Raw genomic sequence first — 27,773 nt, 5'->3', positions numbered from 1 at the left:
TATGAGCCAAGCTCTGTGAATGGATAGGAATATGCAATCATGAGCAAAATAGGGTGCCTTCCTTAAGGTTATTGAGAGTTCAGTGGTGGAGTCACAAAAATAAAGAAGCAGTTATCCTACAATCAGAAGATGCCATGTTAATGGTAATCACAGTGCATGGATGGGAGCTTAGTGCTTAATGGAAAGGGTGAAGGGGATTGGGGAATGGTTGGTAAAGTTTTCCAAGAGAAGAAGCTTCTTATATGCATCTTCAAATTAGATCTGAAAAAGTACTTTTGAAACTTTGAGGGCCTTAGTAATTTAGGTGCCCAACATTTTTCTGTTACCATTTGTTTTTTAAGAATATGTATGTAATAAAATTCATCATTAACATGAAAAAGTAAGAAGAAATATATTTAAATTATTCATAATCCCATCTCTCAGAGATGACATTTCCCTTTTTATGTTATATGTATATACTTTGACTTACAGAATTAAAATCATGTCATATATACCCATTTATTAGTTTTTTTACTTAATAGTAGGATGTTACTATTTTCCATGTTATTACTTATCATTTTTAAATGTTTTTAATAGTTTTATAGAATTATTTTGTATAGCTAGGCCATAGTTTGTTTAACCAATCTCATAATGGTAGGGTGTCAATGTATTAGTTTTCTGTTGCTGCTGCAAAACCCCACAAATTTAGTGACTTCAAAAATCCTACAAATTTATTATCTTAAATCCTCTATGTCAGAAATGTGACAGGGGTCTCAATGGGCTGAGATCAAGATGTCAGCAAGACTGCATTCCATTCTGGAATGTGTAGGGAAGAATCCATTTCCTTGCCTCTCCAACTTCTAAAGGCAACCCTCAGTTCATGCCCCCTCCCATCCTCCACCCAAAAATCCATCTTCAAAGCCAGCAATGGTGAGTTGAATCCTCACATCACATCACTTTGACCTCCTTCTTAGTCACATGCCTCTCTGACTCTTCTCTGCCTCCATCTTTGACTTTTAAGTCTCTTGTGATTATGTTGGACCCACCTGAATAATCCACTATCATTTCCCTATCTCAAGGTCAACCTTAATTCCATCTGCAACCTTAATTTTCCTTTACTGTGTAAAGTACATTTTCACAGATTTTGGGCATTAGGACATGGACACCTTTGGCAGGCCATTACTCTGCCAGGCACAATGTGGTTTTAATTTTTTTCAGTTTTATAAACGATGTTGTATAATAATAATGATGCTCTAATGAACTACATGAGTTTTCAATTACACCTCTTTTTTTAAGGTAAACACATGGCCAACGTTTTCCTGTAAATTGAATAATATTCTCCTTATTTATTCATTACATATGACTCAAGATTTTATATACTAATAATTCATGATTTCGTACTAAAAAAGTGATACAGACATATATTACTTAATACTGGTGACTGGGATTATTTTACAGATTGTAGAGTTTCTGCTCACATGTAGCAATTTTAACTTACTATAGAAATAAAAAATATTATTAGCCAGAGACAAGTTGGAAGCGGAAGCAGATAAAAATATGAATAATTATATTTATTTTTTAGTTGAAATAATCATATGGGATAATAAGAACAAATGAGGGTTTAGAACTTAAAGTAAAATATTTTTCACCACTAAAGCATAAACTCTTGCCTGTACTCACTTGAAGTGTATAATAGTGTGTGAGGGTGTAGAGTACATTCACACTCTAATAATTATAAAATATAGAATAACTTGTTTGAGAGGAAGCATATACTTGTATTAATGTATGTTAAAATTTCTCATTTAATATAAAAAAGTACAAGAATCTGCCAGTACTTTAAATTTTAAGAGAAATATATAGCATCCTGAGAAAATAAGATAATAATTTAGAAATAAATAATGAAAAATTTAGCAACAAATATGAGATTGATAACAAATTTTGAGATTTGAATTGGAATTATAAATGATAAATAAGTAAGCAGTCAGGTATGTATGATCTGCAAAAAGATAGGCCTAATAAACTTTAAAATGAATAGTGTGACATGATAATGTAAGCCAACATCTGGTTTGCTTTTAGTAAAAATAAGAGCAATCCCTTCATCTAGTTTGTAAATATTTCTAAAACCACAGTACCACAGCTAACATTTTAAGTTATATTGTTCAATATAGGGAGAGTTTTCTTTTGTATTTTTGAAAAGTAAACACTTTGAACTGTTCAGAATAAAAATAGTTCAGTGTTTATGGTTATTTGAAACCCTGGAATAATTTTAGTTGTTTTTATTCAGATATAAGCAAATCATAACTGTATGAGATTATAGCTATATGAGTCAGGATATAAAGCTAAGTCTCATCAAGTAGTATTATAAAATTTTGATTATAAGAATTCCATATGGAAGAAAATACTGTCTATATTCAAAGGGATCTCTATGTTGAACTTCTTTACCTGTTATGCCACTGTTAACATCATATTTAAAAAGTGATCATGAAAAGTTAGTCAGTGCCCTCTTGCAATTCTGTCCTGTCTGATAAAGGGTAAATATTCAAAAACAGGATAAGTTTTGCATACTGTCACTAATTGTAAGTATATCGCTGAATTGTATGTTTTAAGTAAAGAACCTAGAACGGTTAAGTACATAAGCATTTTCTCCCATGAACTAGACAAGCAGCAGAACTTGGGCATTTGAGGCAGCCTACTTACATGGCTCTGCTACTTCTCCAGAGGGACATGGATTCTCCAGGGGTTTTTACTAAGTCAGCCCAATCGTTTCATTAGTTGATATCTGCCAGATCAGTTCCGTAGAGTTTCCAAGTTTCACAAGGCTGTGAGTGGGTCTGGGATGTAGGGTACAGAGCAGGGGCAAACTCATTTTTTGAAGCTTCCTGAAATTAGAAGGAAAAGAGTTGTTGATCACTGGTCTGTTCACACCATACCCCTCTGGCTTCTGCCTTATTTAATCCATAAGGGGAAGGCAAAACAGAAGAGGGGCCTCATACGGTAACAAGAATAAGCACATGCTTCTTGGCTCCAGGTCCATGCTCTTTCCTCTCTGTAGTAATACCGTCACTTCTGTGCCTTCCTTGCCAAGAAGAAAGAACTTCTAGAAATCAAAACACACACACACACACACACACACACACACACACAGATTTAGTTAAAATATAACAATAGTCTTCACAACAGAATAACAGGTTGCTTTATCATAGAACTGGAATAAGTAAGTAATCCTCAGCCACAGTCAGGTCATTAAAATAGAAGCAGCTGGAAGGAGAAGGAAGTCTACTCTCCGGTGTTTAAAAAAAAAAGAAAAAACTCCTGTTCAGTATCCAATAGTTCCTTGCCCCACCATCACCATAATAGACAGAATGTGTGAGTAACTCTACTTCTCCTTTATCTCCTACGTTTGTAAAGATGCTCTTTTTGTTATTTATATTCCTCTTTAAGTCCGTTCTTTAAGTTTAATTGATTCCAGAGTTCCCAGTGGAGAGGAGAGTTTTGTTGGCTTTGGGCTTCTGGGACAAGCTAGTGCTCTCTGTCCCCCTTAAGGGGCAGCATGCTTCTGGCATATCTCTTGTAACAGGCTGGCTGCCCATCCATTGGCCCATCTCTGAAGGTCTCTTTCTAACTAAGTGTAATTTTATGATTTTTATATTTTATGAATTTCACAATTAACGACAACTTATTTGGCAGCAAAAGTGCTAAACAATACAAAAGACTCTAGCTGCAGAAAATGAAAATAGCTTTCATGCAGAAAAAAATTGTAAAGTTGTAAATGTGCGCATAAGGGTTTATGTTTTGCGCTGTGCATAGAGTGAATAAACTGAGTAAGAATTTCCATAACAGTCTCTTTGGGATCCTGAGTATGTATGAGAATGGAGAGCTTTATGTTGAGTTAATTTATACCCTAAAAATGCTTATTATTGACTCTTATTGAGTTTGCATTTTCATAAAGTGTGATGATTGAATGATATAATATGGGTAAATCACATCTGGCTACTACTTGGCATATGGTAAGTGCTCAATAGATGTTATTTCTCCTTTTCCACTTTTATCAGGAGAGAAGTTCTGCCATCAGCTCCAACTCTAAAATTGAGCTTCATAGACTCAGAAAATGCTAATAAATGTTAGCCATTATTCTTGTTGTTTTTCTCTTCCGTGTTTCTTATGAAGCAGCTTTAGGTTTTCATCATAAAAAACAAAAAATGAAAAGGGCATTTATAGAACCAATTCTACATGTTTAAAGGAAAGTGGAGAATTAAGGGAATCCAGTCAATTCAGACACACAGAAATATTTAACTCAAAAGTATTTTCCTAATTCTGGCTTTTCAGAATTAACAAGATGATTCAATGCTTTTCTATAGTATTTAAAAATTAAAATGAATGTCTTTCATGATGTATCACCTCAATAAATGTATGCTGACTCACTGATAATTGCTCTTTCTTCTTTAGGTCAAACTTTATGTGTACACATAGGCAGAATTTTTTCTGTCATTGGTGAAAGGTCCTGCACTTCCACTAATAATTGAACAAGCATGTCCTGGTGCTGCCTGCATGCACTTGAAATGAACCAAGTGCAGTTTTAGGTCTTTCTTTGAACATCAAAGGGCACAGTGCTGTCAACGTGCCTGGATCAAGTCAGCCTAATTTACTGTTTAATAATACATTGGTGTGGGAGCCCTCTCTTTGCAGTGTTTTTTGCCCAGGGCTGTTACAGCTCAACTTGTTCCTCTGCTGTTAAAAAATTGATCAGCTTTCTTTCCCCAATATTTGGAAAGGGAAAAATAAGATTTATTCATACTAATTCAAAAGTCTTTATTTACTTCAACCCTTCCTTATTCCAGAAAAAGTTTAAGAGGACTTAATTAAACATATAGAGAGGCAGTAGATACAATCTTTAAAGATAGTGATTTAGGAAAGAGGACAAAGTAGGACAAGATAAGATGATTTCTGTAAAAGAAACTTGCTGTAGAGTAGTGTCTGTACGAACTAGGTCACAAAGTCTATCATTTTCAAAGTGTTTTTGGAACCCCCTAAGTTAGAATCTCTTAAAATGAATCAATTCTGGGCAGTGGTGAGTGGGTGGGGATGAGCAAAGAGGATGGACAGCTTGGAATCTTGTGTTTGTTACAATCTCCAGATTGATTTTTATTCACACTACAGTTTGAGAATCGTGTTACTCTAAATGTTTTAGCAACCAATACAATATAGACAATACATGTTTCACAGTGTCCCTAAGATAGAAATAAATCAGTTATCCCGGAGAAGCACAAGAACTCCTTACTAAGGTCAGAGAGAAGTTCTCTCTGAGTCCTCGTGGTGACTATAATATCCATTAATATTTATCTTTTCATAGAAAGTTTATTGTAATCATCCAAACTTATAGGCATTGGTTTTCATATCTAGAGTGGTTAAGTCACACCATGCAATTCCTTTATCCACAGTATAGCAGGAAATAGGGAAACAAAGAAAATTATCTGTATACATTTTACATGTTAGGTGACGGAATTCTCTGGTACCTTGTTCACAGAATTGCATTCTACTTCTGCTGCCTTCTCTTGTTCCACAAGCCCACTCTTCCTCAGGAGATGGACTCATCATTTTGGAGAGTTGAAGAGTGAGCATATTAGGGAATTTCAAGTACAGCCAGCCAGTGTGTTGTTCTCACTCTTTGAGAAGTGAGCAATCCTGTTGACCTTTATAGCATCCTTTCCTTCCAGTATGCCTTCTTCCTCTCTCAACTCTTTGGCTTCATGAGCACCAGTGGATGGAGCTCCTTTTCCATTTATCATGGATCCCCTGCATCAAAGGCTCACCTTAAATGTAGTCATATTCAGATCATTGCCATCTCCTATGAAATCAAAACCAAGAATTTCCTTCCTGGCTATAACATCCATCTCTGCCACTACAGTTTTTCTACCCAGTGAACCAAATAGGTATTTGTCATTCTGATTATGATTTATAGTCTCATAAGTCCTTTCTACTTCTCTCTGTGCATGATCCTTGAGCTGGTTTCAAAGGCTGTCCCAGACTAAGTCTTGTGGTAACTAGCATCCTAAATTCCTTGACCTTTTGTATTTTTTTCAATGTTGGAATATGAGATGTGGTAATATAGCTAATTGGAATCACTGATTAACAATTTGGACTGTTGGGTGGAGTTGATCACTGCCTATGTTCGAATACCACTTTAATCTTACAGCTCCCGTAAAACTTGGCCCATTGGGATGTAATTTTTATGTGTATGGCAGTTTCCCTCAGTGGAATGAGAGACCCTGCCCTCCCCAAACAGTCCCAAATTTTACTTGTCTTTTTATTTCCCACTGTCTCTAGCACATAGTACGCCTCAAATAAATATATTTTAATTGCATGTAATTGAGACATTCAGCCATTATATACTTATTTTCCACTAAAACATCTATTACTATTATCATGTAAATATTTGTTGAATTAAATAGATAAGTTACAAATTTATTACAGTGTCTTATTTGTGGTGTTTTGGGCACTAAGACATAAAAAATGTATCATTTCATCTAAGAAAATACTAAATTTGGCAAAGAAAAAATAGGTTGTAAGTGACTTTATCTGAAGACAAACAGACATATATTAGTTCCTCACAATTATTATTTCATGTTTGTTTTACTTAAAATAATATTGGATTTCGTTCACAGAGTTGGAGGTTTATGGTGCCTGAATACAATGTATGACATATTCTAATCTACAAAATTTTAATACTTTTAAATAACATATGTTTATTATGGAAAATTGGAAGCCTATAAAGAAGAAAAGGCACCTAAAATCTTTGATTTAGTGTATCTTAACATTTTGGTGTATTTATTTGTCTTATTTTTCTTTGATTAATTTTAATAGTTGAGATTCTGCTCTCTAAATAATTTTGCTTTTTTTTTCCTTTTTTTACTTCATCCTCCATACTCTTGGTCTGTTTTCCCAATCTGTGATTCTGCAGAGATTTACAATTATAAATAATGTGCATAAAACTACATATCTTTGCATAATCACAGTTTTGTTGACCACGCTGTAAAATGTTGTTTTTATATAGAAAGTTCTTGCAAACTTTTGCTTACAAACAAACCTTTGAGTGCCTTGTAGCTTAAAATAAAATACCATTTTATACCCTTTTGATAGTGCCAAAAGTAGTTTTTTCATAAAGTAAATGACATGACCTGCCCTTTTTTCTCACTCAGGCTCTTAGACCCCCCTGAGAAAAATTTTAAATAGACCATCACCTTTTTCCCTCTTGTTTGCTTTAATGAGGTGTTATATGTGTACAACTTGGAGCTAAAAAGAAAATTTGTCATTGTTTGAGTAAACAGGCTCACAAGTCAGACAGTCACTTTTAAGGTTCTCTTCCCTAGCCTTGAGGGTACCCGGGTACCAGGCTGGCCAGTGGAGTGGAAAGGAGTGCAGCTGAATCAGGAGTGCATGGTGGTGAGGAGTGTGTTGAAACTCTACCCTTCCCTCTCACCCTACTCCAGAAACATTTTTATTTCTTTAAACCCTCTGGGTTGTTTTAATACTTTATTGTGAACATTATTTTAATTAAGGGATTTAAATTTAGTCATAGGTGTACTAAAAACCACTGAATTATACACTTTAAAAAGGTAAGTAACTCCAATACCAGAAGGAAAGTGGTATGTATTGTAACAGAGGTACACATAAATTGCTGAGGAATAGCAGACGAAAAGATTAATAATTCAAGCAGCAAATATTGAAGAAGGAATCTAGAAGAGAAATATTTGAGTGCTAGTTGATTTTCCATGAATTAATGTAGAATTGATCAGGTAGGTTGATAGATTTGGTGGTGGTGAGATGAGGGTGTACCTCTCTGATAGTTCACACTTTCTCAGTGAATATTAGGCAAGATTTCACCTGAGGCTATTTAGACTGGAACAGTGGAGAGAAGGGAGATACTATGAAATCATCCTTTTGAGAGCTGTAGAGTTTGCATCTTAGGGAATTTCATGTAAGGTCAATTTGTGTGTTTCTCTCTAGAACCTTTCAGCTGCTAGGTGTAATTGCAGAGTAGAAGAATAACTGAATGTAAGTAGACAGAGTCAGATTTTATGGCATGAATATTACAAAGGGGGAATAGACCAGGGAATTTGAGAATGGTAAAAAGAAAATGATTATAATAATGGTCTGGGGAGTAAGTTTTCAAAGCAGTGTCAGCATCACCTGGAAACTTATTGGAAGAGCAAATTCTTGGTCTTAGACCTACTGAATCAAAAATTCAGAGTGGGGCCTAGCAATTTGTGTTTTAACAGGTCCTCCAGGTCATTCTGTAGCACACCAATACCTGAGAACCACCGGTTTGGGAAATCTAAACTACTTAACACTCTAAGTACAGTTATAGGAAAGAAGCAGAAATGGGTGATGATGGGTAACTGAAAAGAGGTAGAGTGTATGGTGTAAAAGTCTCCACAAGAGTAAAGAATTGTGTGGGTGGAGGAATTCAAGTAAGCGAGCTGTGACCAGGTGGTGCTGGTCAGAGACTAGGATAATTGAAGGATTTTAGAAGTGAAGCAGTTAAGAGACTAGGTGTTTTATGGGTGGACCATGTTGATGCTACTCTTACAAAGAATCATGACACAGAGGTAGAAGTGGTGAAGAAATTGTGAGGCAGGTACTGAAATTGCCACTGAATGAGGAGTGACCAGAAGTAGGCCAACAACTGAAAAGGGAGGGTTAGAGGATGCTGTAGTTCATTTATTCCCCTTGCCACCCTCTCCTCTTCTTCAGGTCTCCTTGAGTTTATAGGATGTGAGAGAAAAACAGCCTGGACTCTAGATCTAAGCTGTAAGAAGGTGGTACCCTCACATCCAAACTTAGTTAACAGGGCCCAGGGAAGGAGTGTGGGAGGGCTGGGACAAGAGGAAGATTGAGGCAAATTACTGCATCCACAGGTTAACATGGAAGTAAGTGACCAGCTGGAAATAGGTGACCTGAAAGCCTTGGATTGCTGCTTGTTGCTGAAATAAGTAGGGTTGTGAGATATGGTGAGGAAAGGTGGAAACCCTCTTAACTGACATGAAGATCGGCTCTTGGTCAGTTAACTGAAAAAGACAGTTATGAGGAAATGATACATATATACCTTCAACATTTTATTTTTAGTTGTACAATAATTCATCACATCCACTGCTTGAACTTCCAAATTGTTTTTCTTTCATAAACCACACTCAATATTGCCATCTATGAATTCCAGGTTTAGTTTCTTTCAAATAGAACAAGAACTGAAAGACATATGAGAAGAATCCTAAGGGCAGAATCTTCTTATAGACTTTTACATCTTATCCCCAATTTTTTTGTGGTTGTGTTGCCCACAAATTTTTTTTAAATAATTTAACCTTTATTGACTTTTTAAAAGCATACAGTTTTGTTTTTAATATAACTCTCTTTTAGCATCTTTTATTGATTTAGGTATTATTTGATTAAATTACATAATGACAGGCATAAACAGGTTTGGAAACAAACACACCTGATTTGATACACATACATTCAACAAATGGGGAATGTGAGCCTGCATGAAGTCCCAAATGTTCAATGTCCTGTGACCATATATTTTATAGAAAGAATAGGTTAATCTGGCATATTGATTAATTGGAGGTCAGATTAGAGAGCTTCTATCATTGTTCTTAATGATGCACAGGGAAAGGTTAATGATGTGGTTAAGCTGGGTGAGATCAGTTATTTCTCCTGAGGTTTCCAGTCCTATGAAGCCAGGGTGAGGGACTGGTCTCTGAGATGGAGTACCAGTCACACTGGCTACGCTGAGGGTCTGTAGAAATCCCTAATTTCCTTTGGCACATTTTTACTTTGTTCTTCCCAAAAGATTAATAAAATCATTTAAATTATGAAAACTGTCTTGTAATATATTAAATGTGATAAGTAATTATGCTTTCTGAGGATTACTATAATTTTTGGATCATTGCCTGATTTAAGAATAGTATGACACAATAAACTAGTATATTAGCTTAAACACATGTATGATATAAATGAAATCCTAATTTCTACTTTTATTTTTGGCTTTATGGTTTGCATCTAATAATACACAAAGAAGATTTCTCAATATACAAAATACATAAAATAGATTCAAAAAGTTTATTTTGTAAACTGTTTTTAAGATTTTTTATTTGGGTGAAATATTCTTCTCTTAAAGCTATTGATGTAGTTACCATAGTTACCCATGTTTTTGACTGTATAAATACCATCCCAGTAGGAAAATATAATATTTTCCATTAAAAGAACATCTTCTATTAGAATAGCATCTTAAATCTGTTGTCAGTGTATTCTGGCATATGATACAAATAGGGGCCAAAAGAATCAAACAACATAGCTTAGATAATAGGAATCTTTCAGGGTTTATAGTCCTTCAGCTATGCTCCATAAGTTCCAATCTTCTCATTTAACTTGGTCGTTCTCCCAAGTGTGAACATGACCTTTAAGGCTATTGAGTAAGACAAGGTTTGTATTTGGAAACTGTCCACAACACTGCTAGTACATATCACCTTTGTGCCACCTGAATTAAAATAATTATGACTAAATTTCATCTGTTAATTTGTTGTATTTAGACTGGCTGACAGTGTCAGGAAGAGTATATTCCATATCTCTTTTACTCATGAAATTAAATTCTTTATAATTTCATGCCCGAAAAAGTTTATCTTCATCATGAATTGTTTTTTTTTTTTTTGTCAGTTAAAACAATCATTTACTATTTTGCCTTGGCTGCCAGAAATTTTAGAGATAGCTTATAGTGATTATGCATCCAAAGTTTTCATACAGTTATCTTTATCTTTTATCCCTCCTACTCTCTTTTCTCAGCCTTTTATTTTTATTTTAGCAATTCTGTCATGTTTTTCATTATAAATATTCTTAATTCCTTTTTAAAAGTTGGTGGTAGATAAGTTCAATAAATTTAACAAGCAATTATTGGGTACCTACTTCTTGCTGTTAAATTAACTCTGTTATATTAGCAATAGTGAAAAAGACAGGCTGTGGCTTCAAGAAGCTGAAAAAAATAACTTTTTCAGAAATTCCTATGAAATGCTTTATTCAAATAGGAACATAATATATGTATTTTGCTCAGCATATAAAGTGCTCATGTTTATGCTTTTATTGCTAGTTAAAAGTCATCATTAGGATAGATTGCTATTAGCAAAGCCTACATGTTTTCCAGAGCTATTTTGTTTTATTCAAATTTAAAATTCAGGACTGGAAGCTGCCTCTCACATAATCTCTAAGATAGCGATATACATACAGTCTGGCTGTTTCTGTTCTTAGACATCTATAGAGATTTGTGAAGCTGGTCTTCTGTGAGAACACACTGCCTTCAGGCCTTTCATATTCACTCTGGGGAACAGATAGTATGGGTGAGATAACCAAAGGTTACCCAGGGAATCTTTGAAGATGATGATAGTTTGTCAGGTAGATAGTATAAAATGATTTTGAAAAGAGAAGGCATCCCTCCTTTGAGTCAAAAAAGGAAAGAAAGCCGCCTTTTTTTTGCGGTCCGCAGGCCTCTCACTGCTGTGGCCTCTCCCGTTGCGGAGCACAGGCTCCGGACGTGCAGGCTCTGCGGCCATGGCTCACGGGCCCAGCCGCTCCGTGGCATGTGGGATCTTCCCAGCACGAACCCGTGTCCCCTGCATCGGCAGGCGGACTCTCAACCACTGCGCCACCAGGGAAGCCCAGAAAGCCTTTTTTAGTTGTTCATATTGTACTCTTATGACGAAAACTCTGTTTGCTTTGTGCAAATTTAAACTACTACATACAGGCTCAGACTAAGTACAGTAGTAGGTAGCCTATTACATAAATGGTTGGCTGGTAGCATCATTTACAAAAACATTGGAATTCACACATTTTAAAATGTAAATTAAATGTGTCTTTTTACCACTCCATGACGTGACTTTTAAAAACTCGGTTCATGAATTATTCTGACCTAGATATGTCATCCCCTGCCCTTGAAAGAGTCCTATGAAGGGGAATATAGTTATTGTCTAAATTCTTCTAGAACTGATTACCCTTTAGGTGAATATCCTTATCTTCATTCCTCCCCTTGTTCTAACTGTTGGCCTTTTGCTTATTTTACTGTTTATTAGCACCTTTATGTACTAGAACAATCCCCTCCAAAGATGTGCATGTTGTAAACAACCTGTGAATCTTTTACATTACATGGCAAAGGGAAATTAAGGTTGCAGATCGAATTAAATCTGCTAATCAATTTACCTTAAAATAAGGAGATTATCCTGGTTATCTGGGGTAGTGTAATCACAAAGGTCTTTAAATGTAGAGGAAGCAGAAGGGAATATCAGAATGAAAGGACCTGAGAGGAACTAGACCTACCTTTGTTGGCTTTGAATATTGAGGAAGGGGGGCCCTCAAGCCAGCGCATGTGGGAGACTTGTAAAAGCCAAAAAAAGCAAGAAATCTATTTCCCCTGGAGCCTCTCCAGCTGACATCTTTGATTTTTGACACCCAATGAAACCTGTGTCAGATTTCTGACTTACAGACCTGTTAGAAAATAAATTTATGTTGATTTAAGCCATTAAGTTTGTGGTAATTTGTTATGGCAGCAGTAAAACCTAAAACATTTACCAATGTTTTAGAAAGAAAAATGAGGATGAAAACTCAAGACACTCCATCCAGAAAAAGATTTAGTGTGGGTTGAAGTTGAAACTCTTGCTGACAGGAGGATATAAGGCCATCATTGAATTCCAGCCTTTGCTCTCACTGTTTCACATTAATACAGAAAATCTACAGGGTCCTATTTCCAGTATAATGACCTGAAAAATGCTTTAAAGAAATATACCCTTGTTTCCGTCTGCATCCTGTCTGCCCAGTTTGCTGTAGTTCGAGTGATCTTTTCACAAAACAGACTTAATTGTGTTACTTCTCTTTAAAGTCCATTTCATGGTTCTCCATTGCCTACAGAATAAAAATGAAACATGTAGCATGGCAATCAAGACCCCTCTATAACAAAACTTTCTGCTACAGCCTTATGTCATACTTCTCTTTCCTATGGACCTTCTTATGTTCAGCCACAGTAAAATACTTTTGGTCTATGAGCCCAGCATAGTATTTTGTACTTTTTCGTTCATATGTGTCATTTCCTTTACAACCAATGTCCTCCCAGATCATCAGACCTGCTGGCAAACCCCGATGAATTCTTCAAAACTCAACTCAAACATTAAATTTACCGGAAAATCAAGGAACTTTATACATCAAAGAAAATTATTTGGTCTGTCCTTTATGCCACATTGTGATTTGTATACCTTGCGATATTAAAATTATTTCTTTCCATTTCACTGTCTTATACTAAACTGTGAGTTTCTTTAGGACAACAACTGGATCTAATAACATATCTGTGGGCTCTCAGTAACTCACATAGCTTAATAGTATGTCCTCAATACATAAATATTAAGTGAACTAATGATTATGTTACCTGATCTGGCCAGCACACCACAGAGATGCCTTTAGAATGACAGTTTCTGATTCCCAGGCCACTCTTTACTTATAATCTGCCTCTATAAATTAAGTACCATAAAAGAAATTATTTTACATACCTAGGATACATTTTTCATTTTAAATAAAATTCTGGGGATTTCCCTGGTGGTCTAGTGGGTAAGATTCTGCGCTCCCAATGCAGGGGGCCTGGGTTCTATCCCTGGTGGGAAAACTAGATCCCGCATGCATGCTGCAACTAAGACCTGGCACAGCCTAAATAAATAAATATTTTGTTAAAAATCACTAAATAAATAAAATAAACTGACCAACTTATTTTGTTTGTTACCACTCCCATTTCTAGCCATTAATTTAACACCTGTAATTTCATGATTTTATTGTGTCAAAAATGAAAACATCGAAATACAGTTGTCCCTCGGTACCCACGGGAGATTGGTTCAAGGACCTCCATGGATACTCAAATCAGTGGATGCTGAAGTCCCTCATATAAAATGACAAAGTACAGTCAGCCCTCAGTGTCTGTAGGTTCTGCATCCCCAAATAGAGAGGGAGGGCCTTTTGTAATATCTCTGTTTTGTTTAGTTTATTCTCGCTCTATTTGTAAGGATTACTTTGTGCAGTGTATCTGTTATTCTTAAAACATTGAGAAGATTCTAAAATGCAATAAAATAGCATGACAAGTATCAAATTCGTTTGGCTTTAAGTATTTAAATTTTCTCCCAGCATTTCTGTTTTCTGCCTTTCTAGATTTATGTCAGTTTCTCAGTGGTTACATACAGGTATGACCTTGCTGCCCAGGTCTTTATGAAAATGAGATAATGTATGGAGTAGCACTTGGAAACTGTATAGTACCATTCATATGGACTGAATTGTTTTCATAATTATTTATTATCACTTTACAGTCTGACTGCAAAATGTTCACAATTGTCATAATGATGGGAGACGTTTCACTGGGAGTTTCTCTTTTTATAACAGCTGTCAGAATTCAAAATCTTAAAAATGGTTAGCATAACTTTTAGTGTGATCAGTAAAATACATCCTTCACACTGCATAGTAAGTTACTAGTCTACCACTTTAAAAAAGGAAGACACTTTTTATTAAGATGAATGAGTCCATGTTGGTGTTAATATTTTACATAAGAAGATCATCATTAATTTAAAAAACAGACTTTTTAAAAATCACTACTGAAGGTGGCGGAATAGGAGGACGTGGAGTTCACCTCTCCGCACAAGTACATCAAGAATCCATCTACAAATGGAACAACTCTCACAGAGCACCTGCTGAACACTAGCAGAGGACCTTGGACACCTAAAAGGACCAGTAAAATCCCCGTGCAACCGGGTAGGATGAAAGAAATTTAAAAAGAAAAGAAGAAACGGGACGGAACCTGCACCCCTGGTGGGGAGCTGAAGAAGAGAAGTTGCCGCACCGAGGAAGCCCCCTCACCAGCGGGGAGATCAGGTGGGACAGAAGAGGAGCTTCAGGGGCTCAGAGGAGAGCGCAGCAACTGGTCTGTGGCAGGTAGGACAGAGTGAGAGGTACACAGATGGTCCCTGCCACAGCCCTGCGTGCCTCAGCCTGACAGGTGTCCGCCGTGGTGCGCGGGGCCTGGGTGCTGGAACGTGGGGTTTGGAGAGTAGACCCTGGGAGTGGACAGCTGTTAGCTGAGAAGAGACAGCCTGAGGGGACGGGAGTGAGGAGCTTCACAACTGGGAACGTTCACGGAAGAAGCCTGGGCTCCCATAGAGGCAGGGCGCCGTTGTTGAGTGGCACGCAAGGGGCGGGGCCGCCATTGCAGCCGCCTTCCCTACGTGCAAGCCCCAGCCTCCGCAGGCGCTAGGAGGGGCTCCCACCTGAACAGGCTGCCAGGACCTGCCTGTCTCCGCCTCCGCCCCCGCCTCGCTGGGTGGGGGCCAGTTCTCCTGGGTAGCCTTGGGAGCAGACTCTGGTGAGAGGCCCACACACAGGGGTGGGGCTGAAACCACAGTTAAGCCCCAGGGGCCATGCATCTAATGAAGAGCTGAAATCTCTTCTTGTGGCTGCGGGAACCACGGATTTACAGCCCCGCTGCCGGCTTTGTAAACTCAGCACCTGTAGAATGGAAGAGCGCTACTGCAGCTGAGACAGGTCTAGCTTTGGCAGCTGCGGGCTTTGTGGGCACGTACAGGTGGGGATTAGGCCAGACCAGAGTCTGAGGTGCCTCCATAGCTCCTATAGCGGGTCCAGGTACACGATTACTGCAGTCCTGGGACCTGACTTCGGTGGATCTGTGCTGGAGGCCTAGTGAAAACAATGCCTTAGAGACACCAGGGCCAATTGCCAGCATACCCATGGTTAAGATGGGGCTGAGACCATTTCCAACAACAGTGTAATTTGTGAGCCCGCACAACGGGTGAAAAGTGACACAGCAGAGTACACTTACAGGTGAACAGCTCCAGAAGAGGAAAACTCAGAGGCTTCTCTCCCAGTGGAAGTGCTCCAGTCCTGCCTACCTCATACCACAGCTCAGAAACAGATCTGGGGCCCCCTACTTCAACATCTAGGGAGCAGGCCCTGCCCCTGACAGGACAGTGGCAACCACAGAGCAAAGGGGAGGCCCCGCTCAATATCCAGTGCAAACTCTGGTCACCACAGCAACAGTCACACCTCCTATCAAGGGGATAACAGCCAGCATGCACTGAGGCGAGAGATAGCAGACATCCATACTAAAAACAGCACTCGCACCAAAAAATATTAAACCCACAGCCTACACAGGGATGTTCCCACATAAAAATAGCCCTCCAAGACAATCTGAGGGTCAGGCATCAGGAGGAAGAACCCACAGAGCATTTGGCTTTAAAGGCCAGCAGGGCCTGAGTGCAGGAGCTCCACACTCAGGGAGAAACAGAGACTCCACTCTCAGAGGGTGCACAAAGGTCTCAGGTGCACTGGGACCCAGCACAAAGCAATACCTCCATAGGAACCGGGGCTACACCTAACTAGGGATCTTAAAGGGTATCCCGAGGAGGCAGGGGTCAGCTGTAGATCACTGTGGGGGCAAGGACACTGGTGGCAGAGGCCCCAGGAAACACTGATCTGCACGAGCTCTCCTGGAGGTCCCCATTTCAGCACCAAGATGCAGCCCCATCCAACAGCCTATAGGCTCCAGAGCTGGAACGCCTCAGGCCAGACAAATCAGCAAGACAGGAACATAGCTCCACCCATTAGCAGACAGGCTGCCTAAAGTCATACTGAGCTCATAGCTACCTCAAAACGCGCCCCTTGACACAGCCCTGCCCAGCATTATCCAGCAATCCCATTCTTGAGCATATCCAGAAGAAATTATAATTCAAAAAGATACATGCAGCCCTATATTCAATGCAGCACTATTTACAATAGCCAAGATATGGAAACAACCTAAATGTCCGTCAACAGAGGAATGGATAAAGAAGATGGGGTACATATATACAAGTAATATTACTCAGCCATAAAAAAAGAACGAAGTAATGCCATTTGCAGCAACATGGATGAACCTAGAATTGTTATACTGAGTCAGACAAACACAAATATCATATGATATCGCTTATATGTGGAATCTAAAAAAAATGGTACAAATGAACTTATTTACAAAACAGAAATAGAGTCACAAATGTAGAAAACAAACTATGGTTACCAGTGGAGAAAGAGGGGGAAGGGATAAACTGGGAGATTGGGATTGACATATACACACTACTGTATGTAAAATAGATAACTAATAAGGACCTACTGTATAGCACAGGGAACTCTACTCAGTACTCTGTAATGACCTATATGGGAAAAGAATCTAAAAAAGAATGGATATATTTATATGTATAACTGATTCATCTTGTTAAACTAACACAACAGAAACTAACACAACATTGTAAATCAACTACACTCCAGTAAATATTTTAAAAAATAAAATAATTTAAAAAATAGTAGACGGTAGCCATTGATGAATCAATGAGACTTAAATGTATTCAAACAAATTTTATTTTTGAAATATTATGAAAAAGTTGACTAATATCCAGAAACTGTAGATTGTAACTATGGAAATATCCAGCTTGATTGAATACATTGCTCAGATGCCAACTGTTGGATTTGGGTAAAGCTAACTTGTTTTGGAATGGCTTAAAAGCTAGGCAAAGCCATGGTTCAGAATGTATCTTCAGGATTTTAATTTTGTCACATTTCATAGACGATTTGCCAGGAGTATTTTGCTTCCTTTGTTTTAAGGGCCGCTTTAAAGTAATCTTCTGATACAGCTACTGATGTTTCCCCCGGAAAAGAAATGTCCTATGAGAAACCTGTCACTTTAAACGTACCAGACATACCTCCCATTGTGTGTCAACAAGTTGGCTTTATGATTTTTTAGAGCCAGTTTCCAGTGTATTCATTTGGAACAAAATGAGTCTGTAGAACCTAACTAGGCACATTGTGCTGGAGGCTTACCAAAGAGTATACGTTTCTAGGAACCACAAAGGCATTCTTTGTGTACATCATGTAAGTTTCTTATCTCCTTACCAGATGCCAGATAAACTGATATATTCTTACTCCTTGTGTCTTTGAAGAAGTTCTTTACTTGTACCAGATTTTTGCCATTATATCACATTTTCTTTAGTATATGTAGCAGTTCTCTTTATTCTTTTAAGTACATAAATTTACAGCGTATGGTAACTTCTGATTCATTCCATGGATTTGGAGCTTTATCCTTGGTAGTTTTAGTGAAACTACCAGCTGTCAACTGTCCCTAGGTGTGGGGTACATTCAACTTTTAAAGGCTTCAGCCCTCTATTCACTTGCTTGAGTATTTCTTCTTACTGATGCAAAGTTAAAAATGAATTCATCTGAACACAGTCTCTATATTGCGATCCTTTAAATAGTTTGCATTGATTCCCATCTTAACTTGGTGTTATTAATAGTTATTCCTGGTCTGTTTTAGTCGGGTAGATATTTTTCTATATGAATAACTGTGTTTCTTTGAATAACTAACAACAGTTGTTTTATTCTTGCCTCCCAGGTACTACAGTGCAACCATTCTGCAGATGTCTGGTGTTGAAGATGACAGACTTGCAATATGGCTGGCTTCAGTTACAGCCTTCACAAATTTCATTTTCACACTTGTGGGTGTCTGGCTTGTTGAGAAAGTGGGTCGCAGAAAGCTTACGTTTGGTAGTTTAGCAGGTAGGTGCCGAAGAATTCAGTTATAAACTTTTCTCTAATGATGACAAGTTAACCTTTTAAAATACAGTACCACTTCTGATATAGTTTTCATAACTAAATAATAGAGTTCCTCTGAAAATTTTTTTAATAAGAACTTACTATGATATATAACTAGAAATTAGAATTGTAATAACAATTTGAACCTACTGAGGGTAGCATTTTGCTGTTATTATTTTGAGTTTTGCTCAAAGGTACAAAATGGAAAAGAAAACTTGGTATTCATAAACTCAGTTTTTAACATAGTTTTTTTAAATTTGGGATAATGTGGAAGTAAATTTGGAGCATTTTTTTTTCAGAGTTCTTTCAACAGTGGAACATTAGAACCATATAATTTCTTCACAAAGCAGGGACAGACTCTTTTTGTGTTTGAACAAGGCCTAAATCCTAGTGTAAATTCTGGTTGGTTAAGTATGTTTCCTATGATAACTAAATAAGAAAAACCCTTCTCACATTCAAGTATCGTTTGTCTTTAAGTCCCACCCATTCCATTTATTATTTCTCTGTAATGCAAGGGCTGTTTCACTTGCCAAAATGAGACCCATCTCTGTCATTGTCTTCACATGTTTGCATCATATAATTTTCTAATCTTTTTCAAATATACAAGCAGATTCCTACTTATCAATTAGCTGTCCTCTAATAGCTCCTTTATAAGTTTATTTAGATTAAGAATACATTTTTCTATTAAAATGTAAAGTTTCCAGGCCTGCATTAACTAAATTCTATTTTAACTAAATTATACCTAAAACACTGATCTAGGGCTTCCCTGGTGGCGCAGTGGTTGAGAGTACGCCTGCCGATGCAGGGGACACGGGTTCGTGCCCCGGTCCGGGAAGATCCCACATGCCGCGGAGCAGCTAGGCCCGTGACCCATGGCCGCTGAGCCTGCGCGTCTGGAGCCTGTGCTCCGCAACGGTAGAGGCCACGACAGTGAGAGGCCCGCGTACCGCAAAAAAAAAAAAAAAAAAAAAAACACTGATCTAATAGAACTGCTGAAGGCAGTTGTCCCAGATTTTGATGAGAAAATACATGTGGAGTTTCATCCTGTTATTAAGAGCACATACTCCCTCTGACCCTTAACTCCAGAAGGAAGAGTGGAATGCTTCCGCCCTCTGTTCTTTCCTTGAGTGGAAGCCTTGAGTTCAATAATGTAAGTTGAACTGCAGTATCAGCACTGAGGAGAAGGCAGGGGGAAGACTGTCTGATTAAAACGCAAAGGTAATCGCAACAGCCAATATATATAGGGAAGCGGGAGGGTAACTGAGGAAAGGTGAGGGACAAGTGAGGGTTAAAAACCACATATTTCTAAACCTGTTCAAGGAACCAGAAGTGTTTAGGCCCAGAAAAAAGACTAAACAGATACCTAATAGATATTCTCACAGATGGTAGCTGTTATGAGGACAGATTTTTTACTTAATATAAGAAAAATATTCCTAATAATCAGAGCTATCCAACAATGAATTGGGCTGCCTCATTAGGATGGTAAACTCTCAACAAAAGGGTAGATGGCCATCAGGCAGTGATGTGCTAGAAACAAATTCCTACAGTGGGTTGAAAATTGGATTTGCTGATGCCTGAGGTTCAGGTCAACTCTAAGAAGAGGTAATAGCTGCTTTAAAGTTTTTTAAATGGACACACTTTCTTTGACAGGGCATTAGTATACTGCTACCTCAAGAGGCCTATTTTTTAAATAAAATTTCAGGTCTTGAATTTGGGATTTGGGTTTTGAGATTTGGAGAAAAATGCTGATTTTTGAGATGGGGGAAAATGCTTTTTACTAGCAGCCTCTGTCCCTTCGTTTGTTGTATTCCAGGATTTTGAGGCATTATAGATATAAAGCCAGACTGTTTGGGTTTGAATTGTGTGATATTGAGCAAGGTTCTGTTTTCTCATTTGTAAATCGGGGTTAATTATAGTCCCCACTTCATAGGGTTGTAATGAAGACTAAACACATTTATACATGTATAACATTTCAAACAGTGCCTGACACAGACAGTAAAATGCCCAAAGCATTTTGCTATCACAGTAGTGTTACTGCCAAAGAGTGGTTCTTTGTTGTTTTAACCATAATGTAAAATCAACTTGCATCAGAATCCAGGAACTTTCCTGAACTCCTCTTGCTGATGTCATGTTTCACCCTTCCACATAGGTCCTCTGCCCCAAGGATTTCCAGAGCCCATCCCTGACTATTGAAAGAAAGTATTAAGACTTGGGGGAAAGACCAAGAGATTCCAGGGACTGCCTTTATGAGCAACCTGGAGGCACTTTTCTTTCCTGCAGAATTAAGAGGTTGTCATTAAATTTGTAATATTTACAAGAAAGACCAGTTCTGTTAGCAAGCTTTGAAAATATTAAAAGCCACAAAATGTCCTACCTTTAAATTATTCATGGACTATATATTTTGTATTTCTTTGTATAAAGAATTTCTTTGTCTGGGTCTAGCTAAATACAGTTTATTTGTAGTACTTTTTAAAGAATTAGCACCAAAAAAATTGTTTTAAAGAATTTTTTTTTTAATTTTAAAGAAATTAACTTGATATGTTTTTCACTATTTTTCACCTAATAAAAGAAATCATAATATATTTGATATTCTACCATTGCTAAGTATTAGAATACTGTTCTATTTAAAATTTCTTAGATTAGCCTAGAATTTTTTAACTTCAAAAGTTTTATTCCCTATTTTGTGTTTTTATTATGGCTTATTTTATTATATTGGGTGAAAAATAGTAAAAAAAAAAATCAAAATAACTTTTTCAATAGGAACTTGTTCTTTAAAAATTACTAAAAATAAACTGTACTTAGTTAAACCGGGACAAAGAAACTCTTTATACAAAGAAATGTAAAATATATAGTCCATGAATAGTTTTAAATGTAGGACATTTTGTGGTGTTCTGACTTTTAATATTTTCAAAGCTCCCTAAGAGAACTGGTCTTTCTGGTAAATATTGCGAATTTAATGACAACCTCTTGATCCTTTTAATAGAGGAAGGCTTATATCTATGTAGCTTTATTGCTTATAAATCAGAAAGCCAGAAACACTGTGTTATTTTCTGCCAGATATTTTGGTAATGGAATATTTCCTAAAACATTACTCACAGGCTGTCTTCATCAGAGTTGCCAGGGATACTTATTTTAAATTGTGAATTCTTGGGACCCAACCCCAGATCAACTAAATTAGAATCTCTGAAGATGAGGTCTGGAATATGTGCACGTGATACTTACGCACAAAAAGTGTGCTCTGTTAGAGTCTTAGGGAGGGAAATTATTTTTTTCTGAGTATTTACTAATAATCCAAACCCTGTACCAGGTAATTAAGGTAACTTATTTCATCAGATGTTTTTGAGAATGCTATTTATCCAACACACTTCACCTCCTATGGAGAACATTTTTATTAGGAAAATGATATCAGAATTCCAAAATGTGACAGTATACTTGGTTAAGAGGGACTCTTCTCTTAAAATATAAAGAATGTCCCCAACCTACCCAGTACAGTGGAGAAGATCCTTTCATACAAGGCCTTCCTGTATTGGACTCAAATCTAGGTTGCAATAATGGATCATTGACAACAACTAACAAGTGACTGATAAAACATCTGTAATTTGTTAAATTAAAGGAAATAGATAATTCAAGTAGTCTTAAGCCTTAAAGATATATGAGTATATGAAGGGCGAGGTGATCGTTTTAAAAATTTATTCCATAAATAAAGTCATTATAAGACACCATTCCCTTCCCTTAAGGAGTTTATCATCTCATAAGGATTTTTGCCCTGTCTGGGTATCACAATCACCTGTGGAGTCATGTTATCGGTTCCCCATTTTCTGGAGACTCTGATTCAGAGGTTGAGGTACATTCTAAAGATTTGCTTTCCAATAGGAAGCCAGGATTGAGAAACACTACTATATGTAATAAAGTAAAGGAATGATACTGACTTTTAAAAGATTTCCATCCCCAATGGGTCAAAATAAAAATAAATTTGTGTTTAAGAAGGATAAACCTTCAACTATTTAGGGATTTTTTATATCCAAAATGGTTTTTTTCCCCAAATTTTGCAAGTTGGTTGGACTTTTTTAGAGATGGATCCAAGAGATATAATATCCATACTGCAGAACTCTCATCTAGTATATTTGTCCCATACTAACCCCATGACCTCAACTGAATAGTCTTAACATGTTTTGTTGTTTTCTTCAAAAATAGCCAGTATTGCAAAAATCTGTGGTACTATGGGATCTGCTCTATGCCAGGCACTAGAATTGAACATATATTAGTATGTGTTAGGTACACCATCTAAGAGTTTACAGTTTATCACAGACAAGTTATTTAAGTAGTGTTATGAAAGAAGAGTATCATCTTTCCTTCACATCCAAAAGTATCAACTTTTCCAGGTTGAAACAAATCTTACCTGTCCCATGACAATATTCTGTGGAGGTAATTTGGGAAAATACTTAGGGACCCAGCTTCTTTCATAGACAAAGTAACAGTAAAACTCATGGTTTATTTTGCTTTGTTTGAGGAGAGAGGGATAATTTTTATTTACAGGCCTAATATATCTTTTCTCTTTCTAAGAGACAGACTTCTGTTTTGTTTCCCAATTCAAGGCTTGGTAGTTTTTTGAGAAAGTAATACCTCAAACTATTCCTACTTCTGGTTTGAATTTTAAGCCAACCGGGGGAAAATGAACTGTGATTTTAGATTCATGCCTCTTCAAGCCTGGTGTGGTAAAATGGCTTCTGATCTTTTCTTCAAGCCTCCTCCCCCTTTTTCAACTTTTTTCTAGAGTTTTAAAAATATGCTGCTGCTGCTGTTTCTAATGATAATTATAGTACAATAATTAACATTTTTTAGCATTATAAAAATCTTTCAAATGTATTGTGGTATTTAAAATTCACTGTAATTCTGCAAGGTGAGTATTCTCACTAAGCCCCAGTTTCAGCAGACAGAATTGAATTTTGGAAAGGTTGTGTGTTTTGTCCAAGATCACTGAGTCAAGAAACAGTAGAGCTAGGACTTAACCACAGTGCTTAACTTGACACATCCCCTCTACCTTAAACACAAACCTATTATGTAATCCAATTGCACTTTCACAGTGCGTCCCAAAGTTGTTCTTTTGTCCATTTAAAAAATATTTTTGGTCATTCTTAAATTACTTTCCCATTTATCTAATAGAAACTTTACTGCTACATAAATGACCTCCTTGAATTCCATATATTAAACATGTTGCCTCATTCAAATAAATTGTACAAACAAATGCAGCCATATTTTCTTTCTCCTTTCTTCCCATGACCCTTTTTTTAATCCTCACAATGGCTGGAACAATAGTTAGAAATTTGAAAACTTTCTTATTTACTATCAGTATTTCTATCAGGGACTCAAAACTGAGCTTTTTAAGTGGTACATATAATCACATTCTGTACCTTAAAATCAAAGACAGATATTCCACTTCCAAGTGCCAACAGGGAAGACAACTGATATGTGTTATGTCATTTCTGACGTTTTAGGTCTTTACAAAATGCCACTCCTTTTTAATGAGAAGTACTCTTTCAACTACTTTTGATATATTTAGTTTGTTACTTTTTAGTTTACTTATTTGGGTCTTAGCCGATTGAATGACATTAGAACAATTTTCTTGGTAATGAAAGGAACACTTGGTGTAAATCTGTTACCTTTCATACTTCTAATATATTAGGCACTCAATAATGTTGGTTACATTAATTGATTTTGATACAGCAGTCCAAGATGGTGTTTGTTTAGAAAGTTATTAACTAACCTACTGCTTGGCTAGCAAATGTATTTGATTTGAATTTTACTCTTGTCATTTCTCACAGTGAATATTCTAGTGAGTTTTTATGACAATATATATGTGTAAGGATCATTTTTTTTTAATCCAATGAAGATAGATCAAGGTATTTTTTTAGAGATATATCTTGCCAAACCCAGTCCGCTTTGGAAGAATGTTGTCAGTTCTTCTCTGATGTAAAACTTTTTTTTTCTTTCCTTTTTTTTTTTTTTTAGGTACCACCGTAGCACTCATTATTCTTGCTTTGGGATTTCTGCTATCAGCCCAGGTTTCTCCACCCATCACTTTTAATCCAATAGCTCCTTTAGATCAGAACACTTCTTGCACAAGATACAGGTGAGATTTTATAATGGTCCCCTTCCTTAACCTAACTCTGGTAACTTTTTGTTTTGCTTATAACTTTCCTAAAATAGGAAGGTGAGTAGGAGCTTGCTAGGTATCCAGACTTAATGGTGGAAAGGAAGAAAATGGGAAAGGTGTTAGGGAGGGACCACCAGGAAGAGAAAGAGAATATACAAAGAACAGCATGTGCAAATGCATGCTTAAGGAAAAGTGAGTTATTAGACACAATTTTGGTGATGTTTCTCTGGAAGTTGAAAGTATATATATTGATACAGAATCTAAGCAGGAATACTGTGAAACTATTTTATATCGTATATGACTCGGTGACATCTACATTCTAGATGAAATAAAGAACTTTCATCAGTAATTAAACTTTTCCATGATATACATGTCTGATACAGTTGTTTATCATCTGGATATTCTAGCAATTAATCTTCACTGTGTTCCACAGGTATCGCCTCATTCACTTAAGCAGAAAATAATGTTTCCTCTCACTACTAGGTTTCTTGCAGAGCAATAGAAAGTGGAAAGAGCTTGTAGAAGAGAGTGTTTTAATGGTCAGCTGCAGGTTTAGGAGCTCATTAGTTTAACAATTTACACCCTATGTGATAGATTGATAGATGGAGAAATGGATGGATGCATACATGGGCTGACAGATGGACTGAAGAATGAGCAAGTGAATTAATTAAAGATTGAATGATTGAACAGATCAATTAATAAATTTGTCAGGAGAGTTTCAAAGTTTTTTACTTCATTTTAGTGGCTGGAAAGGCTAGCGACCCCTTTAAAATATATGGATAGAATAGCTTTAAAAACAAAAAATGACATTCCTTCAGCTACAACTAACCAGACATAAGTCTCAAATTAATGGGTAAATGATTTATTAAGTCAGATACTCCTAGGTGAAATTAAAACATTACATTGATATACTTAATTCCACTTGGAATCACTAGGAGCTTCTCATTGAACAGAATTTATGGTGCCTTCTCATTACAACAATGAGGAAGACATATATTATTATGCCTTTCTGGTTGCTAATTGTGATATCCACTTGCCTTTGGAAATGAATAGTTTATGTGTTTATCGCTTTACTGTTTTTTTTTGTTAACAGTCTTTATGTTCTAAAGGAGATTGAAAGGTGTCTTAAAAGAAGTTACCCTTACCATAGACTATTTCTGGATGTAGTGATCTTTACTTTCTTTGGACATATCACCTCAACTGCTAGAAAGATGACAGACCATTGCTAGAATTCTGCATGCTCTAATTTTGTTTTTCTTGACAGATATTTTAAGTTAAATGTTTTTTAACACAGTTACCTCTAACAAATTATTAAAAAATTACTATTGTTTGAGCAACTTAGAATACCCTCTAGATCTGATGTCTGATTTAGATGCAGCAATTTAGATTCAGAATAAGATTGATTGATACACTGTCAGGTCAACTAAAAGCAGAAAGTCAGCCAGAGAATATGAAAAGAAATTTTTATGAAGTTCTGATATAGGAAAGGAATAACTAACTTTTTAATGATTTACATAATGAAATAGTTTTCCTGACATCGACTTTTAAAATTTAAATAAAAATATTTATTGCCATAGTATAGTTCATTGCACAGCAATTTATGATCATCAATCTATTAATCCTCCTGATCCATCTAAGTTATTATCATCTACCTACCAATATAGGTAGGTGACAATAAGATACTATCACCTACCAATATAATATAAAGTTGTAGTGGAGTGAGAGAAGCGGTACAACCTAATTTTATTCTTATCACAAAAATGGGCAGCAATTTTTGAAAACAGAACCAAATTTTAGATGTCCTCTGGGAGTCACTGAGTATGCAAAACACTTATGTCTTGTGTGCTTTCTTTCAGAGTAACATATTAGGCTTTGTGAGAATTTGATAACATGTATTTATAGTCTGAGTGATTTTATAAAATATATCTGCAGTCCCCTTACTGATTTTGTTGTTGTTAAAACTGTCTATACACATTTCCCATTTCTTTACAATAAACATGAAACATACAATATACAACATATATGAAAGTTGTTAAGAGAGTAAACCCTGAGTTCTCATCACAAGAAAAAGATTTATTTCTTTAATTTTGTATCTATATGAGATGATGGATGTTCACTAAACTTAACTGTGATACTCATTTCCTGATGTATATAAGTCAAATCATTATACTGTAAACCTTAAACTATACAATGCTTTATGTCAGTTATATCTCAGTAAGACTGGAAGAAAAATAAAGATTAAAAAGGAGATAAACATGAAACAGTCATGTTTGCCTGACCTTAGGATGAGTAATGTTCATGCTGTAAGTATAGGTGGTATGTTTTCCTCTTGGAATGATCCTATAGGAAAATTGAACAAAGAAAACAGATTTAAAGGGAGAGATGGTTTAGTATCTATCTTTTTTTTTTAACATCTTTATTGGAGTATAATTGCTTTACAATGGTGTGTTAGTTTCTGCCTTATAACAAAGGAGAGATAGTTTAGTATCTATCTTTTTTTTTTTATTTTATTTATTTTAATTTTTGGCTGCATTGGGTCTTCGTTGCAGTGCGCGGGCTTTCTCTAGTTGTGTCGATGGGTTTCTCGTTGCAGTGGCTTCTCTTGTGGAGCACGGGCTCTAGGCACGCAGGCTTCAGTAGTTGTGGTGCATGGGCTCAGTAGCTGTGGCTTGCAGGCCCTAGAGCACAGGCACAGTAGTTGTAGCGCCCGGGCTTAGTTGCTCTGCAGCATGTGAGATCTTCCCGGACCAGGGCTTGAACCCGTGTCCCCTGCATTGGCAGGCGGATTCTTAACCGCTGCGCCACCAGGGAAGCCCGATCTTTTTTTTTTTTGTTTAACATCTTTATTGGAGTATAATTGCTTTTCAATGGTGTGTTAGTTTCTGCTTTATAACAAAGTGAATCAGCTATACATACACATATACCCCATATCTCTTCCCTCTTGTGTCTCCCT

General features: G+C 36.7%; 1 protein-coding gene across 1 annotated transcript in view; it reads left to right on the top strand.

Moving 5' to 3' along the window:
- SLC2A13 (solute carrier family 2 member 13) overlaps positions 1–27,773 on the top strand; it is a 432,223-nt gene that overhangs the window by 291,886 nt on the left and 112,564 nt on the right. The window contains exons 5-6 of the mRNA XM_029204950.1: positions 18,467–18,630; positions 24,676–24,796. Of these exons, the coding sequence (XP_029060783.1) occupies positions 18,467–18,630; positions 24,676–24,796 (285 nt within the window). The remainder of the gene's footprint in view (positions 1–18,466; positions 18,631–24,675; positions 24,797–27,773) is intronic.

This window comes from Monodon monoceros, unplaced genomic scaffold, assembly GCF_005190385.1.
Source record: "Monodon monoceros isolate NGI ecotype Baffin Bay Population unplaced genomic scaffold, NGI_Narwhal_1 Super_Scaffold_6, whole genome shotgun sequence".
Lineage (NCBI taxonomy): Eukaryota > Metazoa > Chordata > Mammalia > Artiodactyla > Monodontidae > Monodon > Monodon monoceros.
This window is presented reverse-complemented; position numbering and strand designations above follow the sequence as displayed.